The sequence below is a fragment of the Rhinopithecus bieti genome, unplaced genomic scaffold, assembly GCF_001698545.2.
Source record: "Rhinopithecus bieti isolate Rb0 unplaced genomic scaffold, ASM169854v2 scaffold_29388, whole genome shotgun sequence".
NCBI lineage: Eukaryota > Metazoa > Chordata > Mammalia > Primates > Cercopithecidae > Rhinopithecus > Rhinopithecus bieti.
The window spans coordinates 482,966-491,541 of NW_016813389.1; the positions used below are offsets into that span (position 1 = coordinate 482,966).

At 50.4% G+C, this 8,576-nt stretch overlaps 1 protein-coding gene across 33 annotated transcripts in view; it reads left to right on the forward strand.

Annotated features, from left to right (window-relative positions):
- The window catches only part of ODF2 (outer dense fiber of sperm tails 2), a 48,212-nt gene that overhangs the window by 27,212 nt on the left and 12,424 nt on the right, over positions 1-8,576 (forward strand). For all 33 annotated transcript variants that reach the window (XM_017848206.1, XM_017848223.1, XM_017848202.1 and 30 more), the window contains 6 exons: positions 1,290-1,361; positions 2,518-2,589; positions 3,669-3,785; positions 4,435-4,620; positions 5,097-5,206; positions 7,259-7,394. In XM_017848206.1, the coding sequence (XP_017703695.1) occupies positions 1,290-1,361; positions 2,518-2,589; positions 3,669-3,785; positions 4,435-4,620; positions 5,097-5,206; positions 7,259-7,394 (693 nt within the window). The remainder of the gene's footprint in view (positions 1-1,289; positions 1,362-2,517; positions 2,590-3,668; positions 3,786-4,434; positions 4,621-5,096; positions 5,207-7,258; positions 7,395-8,576) is intronic.

The window sequence follows — 8,576 nt, forward strand, 5'->3', positions numbered from 1 at the left end:
TGACCGGATCTCAGCTCACTGCAAGCTCCGCCTCCCGGGTTCCCGCCATTCTCCTGCCTCAGCCTCCCGAGTAGCTGGACTACAGGCGCCCGCCACCTCGCCCGGCTAGCTTTTGTATTTTTAGTAGAGACGGGGTTTCACTGTGTTCGCCAGGATGGTCTCGATCTCCTGACCTTGTGATCCGCCCGTCTCGGCCTCCCAAAGTGCTGGGATTACAGGCTTGAGCCACCGCGCCCGGCCTAATTTTTTGTATTTTTAATTGAGACAGGGTTTCACCGTGGTCTCAATCTCCTGACCTTATGATTCGCCCGCCTCGGCCTCCCAAAGTGCTGGGATTACAGGCGTGAGCCACCGCGCCCGGCCTGTAAAGTATTTTCAATACAGAGAAATACAGTATTTCTCTCTGTAGATGCAGAGAAAAAGGATGGGAAGGATACTCCTCAAACTAATAGTAGTAGAGTAGGGTTTGGAGGTGGGTACAGGAGGAACTGTAGCTTTATTAGCATTCAGTATTTCATAGTGAGAATATATTCATCTATTACTTTTCAAATTAGAAATATAGTTTTTTGGGCCAGGTGTGGTGGCTCACACCTGTTATCCTGGCACTTGGGGAGGCCAAAGCAGGCAGATAGTTTGAACCCAGGAGTTCAAGACCAGGCTGGGCAAACAGAGATACCCTCCAACTCTACAAATAATAATAATGTTTAAAAAGTCGGGCATGGTAGTGCATGCTTGTGGTTCCAGCTACTAGGGCGGCTGAGATGGGAGGATGGCTTGAGCCCAGAAGGACCAGGCTGCAGTGGGCTGTGATTGCTTCACTGCACTCCAGCCTGGGCAACAGAGTAAGACTCTTAAAAAAAAAAAAGAAAAAAGGCCGGGCGCGGTGGCTCAAGCCTGTAATCCCAGCACTTTGGGAGGCCGAGGCGGGCAGATCACGAGGTCAGCAGATCAAGACCATCCTGGCTAACATGGTGAAACCCCGTCTCTACTAAAAAAATACAAAAAACTAGCTGGGTGAGGTGGCGGGCGCCTGTAGTCCCAGCTACTCGGGAGGCTGAGGCAGGAGAATGGCGTAAACCCGGGAGGCGGAGCTTGCAGTGAGCTGAGATCCGGCCACTGCACTCCAGCCTGAACGACAGAGCAAGACTCTGTCTCAAAAAAAAATAAAATAAAATAAAATAAATAAATAAATAAAATACAATTTTTGGAAAAGGTAAAGAATCAATAAAATGTAGACATCTGGGTTTATTGCTTAATGACTTGACCTTTTCCTTTGCCTTTCTTTGAAGGATTCTGAAAGACTAATGGAGCAACAAGGAGCACTACTGAAACGGCTGGCGGAGGCCGACTCAGAGAAAGCGGTAACTATGGCTCCCCCTGTCTACTCTAGTGGGTACAGGTGGCAAGGGTGTTGTTCCGCTACAAAGTGTAGAGGTGCTTGGATCAAGGCAGGAGGGGCTGGAGGATTTCGCTGGGTCTTAGTTTCATGATCCGTAAAATGGGCTGATGTCCTCCTGTCCTGCCTGTTCTCTGATAGGCTTGTGTAGTTAGTTACTTGAGACCTTGAACCACAAAGCTGGACACCAACATGAGGGAAGGTAATAATGATGTTGGATTTGTAAATCATCCGTGTCTGTTAAAGCTGGATTTCCTTAGTTGTATTATGGATTGAAAGCCATCAAAAAGCACACACCTTTGGACTCAGTAATCCTAATTCTAGGAGTCTCTCCCAAAGCAGCATGTTTCAAAGTCTATTCATGGAACCCTAAGTTCCTTCAGATGTTAATGAGTGCAAGAAACCAAAGGGGAGGTTCCATAGCCAGTTAAATTTGGGAAACCATAGGCTGGCCTAAACATAAAGTTCAACAGCTTTTCCCAAGACGTTTTTGGAGTGTCTGCTGTATTAATGCTTTTGTAAGTCTCCAAGAGAGGGGAGGGAGATGGAGGCCCAGTTTCCCAAGGTGTGGCCTGTGGCCTCTGATGCTTAGTCAAGGAAGGAGTGGAGATGCAGCAAGCTCGGCGATAATGCATTCCCAGCTCAAGAACCCTTGTTAAGTTATGATATACATCAGTAACTTGAAACGTCAAGCAGCTCTTTCGAAAGATACAGAAGATTTAATCATATTGTGGTCAAAATGAGATTTTAGGCCATGGAACAAAGTAGGCATATGACTTTTTTTTTTAAAGGGTGCTGAGCATATGACTTTTAATATGCATTAACTGGTTATTTCTACATGGGGGTTTACGGGGTTTCTTTGGAGGAGTTTTTTGGTGTGTTCTCAATGTTTTCTACAATTAACATTACTGTTCTTAAATTGTAAAATAAATACAGGTTCATTGTTTAAAAAAATTTTTTTAATCCATGTGTTGGGTGCTTCCTACCAGGATATCTGACATGGGCCAGTATACGTAGGACCTTGGGCCCCAGTGGCCAGGCACTCAGAAGTCTCTGTCCTCCCTGGGCTGGGCCTCTTTGCCCTTCCCAGGAGGCACCTGACAGCCTGTGTTCTCTTCCAGCGCCTGCTGTTACTGCTGCAAGACAAGGACAAGGAGGTGGAAGAGCTCCTTCAGGAAATACAATGTGAGAAGGTATTGTCCCCAGCAGTTGTGCTTTTTTTTTTGTTTTTTTTGTTTTTTTTTGAGACAGAGTCTCGCTCTGTCGCCAGGCTGGAGTGCACTGGCGCAATCTCAGCTCACTGCAAGCTCTGCCTCCTGGGTTTGAGCGATTCTCCTGCCTCAGCCTCCCAAGTAGCTGGGACTACAGGTGTGCGCCACTACGCCAAGCTAACTTTTGTATTTTTAGTACAGATGGGGTTTCACCATGTTGGCCAGGATGGTCTTGATTTCTTGACCTCGTGATCTGTCTGCCTCGGCCTCCCAAAATGCTGGGATTACAGGCATGAGCCACTGCGCCCAGCCGCAGTTGTGCATTTTTATGAGCCAGTAGAACATAATGGATATGCAGAGAGCTGGGTTCAAATCCTGCCTTTGGGCCGGGTGCAGTGGCTCATGTCTGGCACTTTTTTTGAGACCAGCCTAGGCCTCTCCCTAGCAATTTGGGAGGCCAATGCAGGAGGATTGATTGAGGCCAGGAGTTCGAGACCATCCTGGGCAACACAGGGAGACCCCCATCTCTACAAAATAAAAATTAAAATTTAAAAAAATCAGCCAAGTGTGGTGGCATGCACCTGTAGTTCCAGCTACTCTGGATGCTGAGATGGGAGGATCACTTGAGCCTGGGAGACTGAGGCTGCAATGAGTCGTGGTCACGCCAGTGCACTCTAGCCTTGGCAACAGAGTGATACCCTGTATCAAAAAAAAAAAAAAATTGTTGACCAGGCACGGTGGCTCACGCCTGTAATCCTAGCACTTTGGGAGGCCGAGGAAGGTGGATCACTTGAGGTCAGGAGATGGAGACCAGTCAGGCCAACATGGTGAAACCCTGTCTCTATTAAAAATACAAAAAACTAGTTGGGTTTGATGGCACGTGCCTATAACTCCAGCTACTCAGGAGGCTGAGGCGGAAGAATTGCTGGAGCCCAAGAGGTGGAGGTTGCAGTGAGCCGAGATTGCGCCACTGCACTCCAGCCTGGGAAACAGAGCGTGACTCCGTCTGAAAAAAACAAAAAAAATATTGTGCCTCCATCACTTTCTCTGTCTCTCCACAGGCTCAAGCAAAGACAGCCTCTGAGCTTTCTAAATCCATGGAGTCCATGCGTGGGCATTTGCAGGCACAGCTTCGGTCCAAAGAAGCTGAGAACAGTCGCCTGTGCATGCAGATCAAGGTACCTATTGGCCCCACAAGTGGGGAAAGAGGAGGCAAGGCCTGCCAATTTGATGGTGGTGGCGGCCTGGCCCAGGTATCACACTCAGGAAGTGTGCCTCCAAAGGTTTCTGAGACAGCTGATGACAAAATACTCAGGCCTCAGAGACATTCTAGGACAGTGGCATGAGCAATGGACAGAGACCCAGGAGGTGTTGGGCATCCTTCCCAGCAGTGACGGGGTTGTATGCCATGTCCCCAGGTCTATCACTTAATCCCCTAGACCCTCAGTTCTCCTAATTACCCAAGAGAAAGGAATGGTCTCTTTGTAGCCCAGGGGTCCTCTGAGGTCATACATCTGCTGAGTGACCAAGGAATTATCTTTGAACACAAGGCTGGGAGTTCAGGGAAGGATTCCAGAGCAGTTCTGACCTAATATCAAGACCCCATGGGCTGAGAGATCCAGGGAGGTATCGTGGGGAGCTGGGAGGGACCGTGTCTCTGGTCCGAGTTAGGGGAGCCTCTCACACAGCTGAGCATCTGTTTTCTGTCTTCCTCGTTTCCTCTTTGCTCTTGCCTTTTCCTCTCTTTCTCCTTCACCCTCTGCTTTGCCTTCCCACAACCTCCTTGTCTCTCTTCTCCCTCTCTGTCTCACCCCTTCCCCCTTCCAGAATCTGGAGCGCAGCGGGAATCAGCACAAGGCAGAAGTGGAGGCCATCATGGAGCAGCTGAAGGAGTTGAAGCAGAAGGGAGACCGAGACAAAGAGAGCTTGAAGAAGGCCATCCGAGCCCAGAAGGAGCGAGCCGAGAAGAGCGAGGAGTACGCTGAGCAGCTGCACGTGCAACTCGCCGACAAGGTCGCAGGCCTGGGGTGCCCAGCTCCTCACCTGCCCTGAGGAGGGCTGCGGGATGGCAGAGGGATGGTTGGCCAGATGGGTAGTGGAGGGGTGGGTGGAAGAGGGATGGTAGTGGTGGAAAGGATAGATGACTGGGGAGGAGGGAGAGGGAGTTAAGGGGATCAAATGGATAAAAGCTGGATGGGTGGGTGGCTGGAGATGATTGGAGGCTTTATAGGAGAGTTCAGCCACGTCAACTTTGTGGGTGAGAATTATGGTTAAGGAAGGATTTACAAACAGGACACATTTGATTGCTAGAAATCTGGGAGCACTAGCTGAGCTCCCACTGTCACTCCCAGCACCCTCTAGAAAGGTGAATTCCAGAATGAGGTTTAGGTTACCAGGGTGAGAAACCACCTAGGATGAGCCTGCTCCCAGCTCCTGGCAGCCTCAGCCCTGACACTAGGCTGACAGGCGCTGTTGTCCTGTGTTCCCAGGATCTTTATGTCGCTGAAGCTTTATCCACTCTGGAGTCCTGGAGAAGCCGCTACAACCAAGTTGTAAAAGACAAGGGAGACCTCGAGCTGGAAATTATTGTCCTGAATGAGTACGTCTTAGAGTAGGAGAGGGAATGTGGGGCTGTTGAGGGACTTGGGTGTGCAGGTGGGAGGAGCCTGGTGGCTCAGGGAAGGCCACATGACTGCTGTTTGTACTGTCCGGGCTGGGGGCTGCACTGGGCTGTGATGTGGGTAGCCCTGAGCTGGGCTTTCTGGTTGGAGCTGGGGTGCAGGCTCTGGCCCTAGTCCTGGGGTCCTACACTACTGTTAGGCACTGGGTAGGGGCCGGGTCTCTAGTCACAGAGGTGTGACTCTGACTTCAGCACCTGGGCCTGAGCCTGTCCCCAGTCTACACAGCATTTGAAATGGGCACCCTGGTGTCCTCATTCCTATTCTTGGGGAATGGGGCAGATGGTGACCCAAGTGTCTTCTCTCTGTTGTCTGCCCAGGGACAGCAGCTGTTTGCCAGTGCCTGCCAGTCAGTAGGTCAGTGGTATGGCATGGGAGTAGGGGGCAAAAGTGGCCCCACGTTGCAAGTAACTGAGCTGACACCTTTCTTGCCACTGGCGAACTGTGAGCAGTGACCATTCCATCATTCTCATTTGTTCCTTCATTTATTGGAAAAATATGTATTGAGCATCTACCATATACCAAGCTGCTGTGTGCTGGCCATCAGGGTTATAGCAGTAAGAAGACAAATGCATGCCTTGCCCTCTACTCTGTAGAGGAGATAGGGCTACAAGAGGCACGGACTCCCTGGACTAAGGATAGGTCATGGGGGAGCTCATTTAATCTCCCAGGTCGGGAAAGTCTCTTACTATATTCACCTCAACTTAGCAAACATGTTCTGAGAACCCACTATGTGCCAGGCTGTATGCCAGCTGCTGTCCTTAGGGAGTTCTCTGTCTAGTAGGAGAACATAGATACCTAAGACAGAAGCATACATGGTACAGGGGAGGGGTCAGGGACAAGATGTCTGAACTGGGTTTTTAAGTGTGAGTAGGAGTTTGCCAGGTGAACTTGAGTTGCCAGCAAACTGACGTGTTTGCTTGGGCCTGGTCAGTGTTCAGTGGTGGACTGTAATTGGTCAATACTGAGAGCACGTATTGTGCAAAAGTTTTTTGATGGCTCTGTGGTCAAGATAGAGGAGTAAGGACCTGTGAGCCTCAGGGCTCCTCTTGAGGCCACAATCTCTGCTCTTTGACTGATGATAGCTTTGCTGAGTGACTGAGGGAGCAGCAGGGAGCAGAAGGGACTGGGGGTGGGGCGGGCGTCCTAAATTGGCGTCTTTCTCTCTATTTGTGCCTTTTTCCCACACCACACTCATTGCTGTTCCTGCCAGTGCTAGGTGGGTATTCATATGTGAATGAGCCAATCATGGCACCAGCCCCCTGCTGGGGCACAAAAGCCCAGGGTGCTCAGGGCCTGGCTGGAGAGGAATGCCTAGGTGATAATCCCTGCCCACCAGCCTGGGAGTCCAGGATGGGATTCCAGAACAGAGTGTCCTAACACCAAGACCTGATAAGCAGAGAGATTCAGGGAGGTGTCGTAGGGAGTTGGGAAGGGATCATGTCCCTGATCCTTGCCTTCAAAGAGTGTCTTGGTCTCATGAGAGGATCAAGATGGGTACACATCCCCCTCTCTCTTATTTTTAAAGCGGAGACAAGGTCTTGCTCTTTCACCCAGGCTATAGTGCAGTGGCACCAGCATAGCTCACTGCAACCTTCAACTGCTGGGCTCAAGCAGTCCTCCCGCCTTGGCCTCCCAAAGCACTGGGACTACAGGTGTGAGCCACTACACCCAACCCACACTTCTCTTAATAAGTCATTGCTTGTTGTTGAATTGTAGATGGTTTGTTGGAGGGGGAGGTATGGGAGACACATCTTAACGGACGTTGTTCGGAGGTGGGACAGGCATGGGAGTGCCACAGCAGCAATGCCGAGGCAGGGCAGCAGAGTTGCTTCTCAGTATGGAGACTGGGGGGCAGGCAGGCAGTATGTTGAGTGGTGAGAACACTTGGTCCCTCACCACACAATGACCTGGGTTCTTTAGAACCTGTGTAATTGATTGTCTCTGTCTGTTTTCACTTTGTGATCTTCCAGCCGGGTAACAGATCTCGTAAACCAACAACAAACCTTGGAGGAGAAGATGCGGGAAGACCGGGATAGCCTGGTGGAGAGACTACACCGTCAGACTGCTGAGTATTCCGCATTCAAGCTGGAGAATGAGAGACTGAAGGTTCGCGTGAGAGCTGGGGACCAGGCATCTGGGTGGGGCCCAGCGAACTGATGACCGGGTCTTGTCTTAAGTGGGCCTGGGGGCATCGGACTAAGAGGGAGTCAGAAAAGCCTGGATTTGACCAGGCGCGGTGGTTTAGGCCTGTAATCCCAGCACTTCGGGAGGCCAAGGCAGGTGGATCACTTGAGCATAGGAGTTTGAAAGCAGCCATGGGCAACATGGCGAAATACTGTCTCTACAAAACATACAAAAAGTAGCCAGGCGTGGAGGCATGTGCCTATAATCCCAGCTACTCAGGAGGCTGAGGTGGGAGAATCGCTTGAGCCTGGGAGGTTGGAAGCTGCAGTGAGCCAAGATCGCACCGCTACACTCCAGCCTGGAAAACAATCTGCCAGTAGGCCGGGCGCGGTGGCTCAAGCCTGTAATCCCAGCACTTTGGGAGGCCGAGACGGGCGGATCACGAGGTCAGGAGATCGAGACCATCCTGGCAGACAAGGTGAAACCCCGTCTCTACTAAAAAATACAAAAAAAGTAGCCGGGCGAGGTGGCGGTCGCCTGTAGTCCCAGCTACTCGGTAGGCTGAGGCAGGAGAATGGCGTGAACCCTGGAGGCGGAGCTTGAGGGAGACTCCGTCTCAAAAAAAAAAAAAAAAAAAAAAAATCTGCCAGTAACATAATGATTATCTCCATTTGAAATGAGAATAAGGGGCCGGGCGTGGTGACTCACGTCTGTAATCCCAGCACTTTGGGAGGCCGAGGCAGGCGGATCACCTGAGGTCAGGAGGTCAAGACCAGCCTGGCCAACAGAGTGAAACCCCATCTCTACTAAAAATACAAAAACAATTAGCTGGGCGTGGTGGCGTGTGCCTGTAATCCCAGCTACTCAGGAGACTGAGGCAGGAGAATAGCTTGAGCCCGGGAAGTGGAGGTTGCAGTGAGCTGAGATCGCGCCACTGCACTCCAGCCTGGGCAACAGAGTGAGACTCCATCTCAAAAAAAAGAAAAGTAAACCTTCCATCCCTAATACCCTGTATCTCAGTGATCCCCAGTAGTCACTACTGTTAATACTCTCTTAGGTTTTCTTCCAAATCTTATTAATACCTTTGCATATTGTTTTTATTTATAGTACAGATTTTCATCCATTCAACAGAAGCTTATGGACTGCCTTTTTAGTTTATTTTTA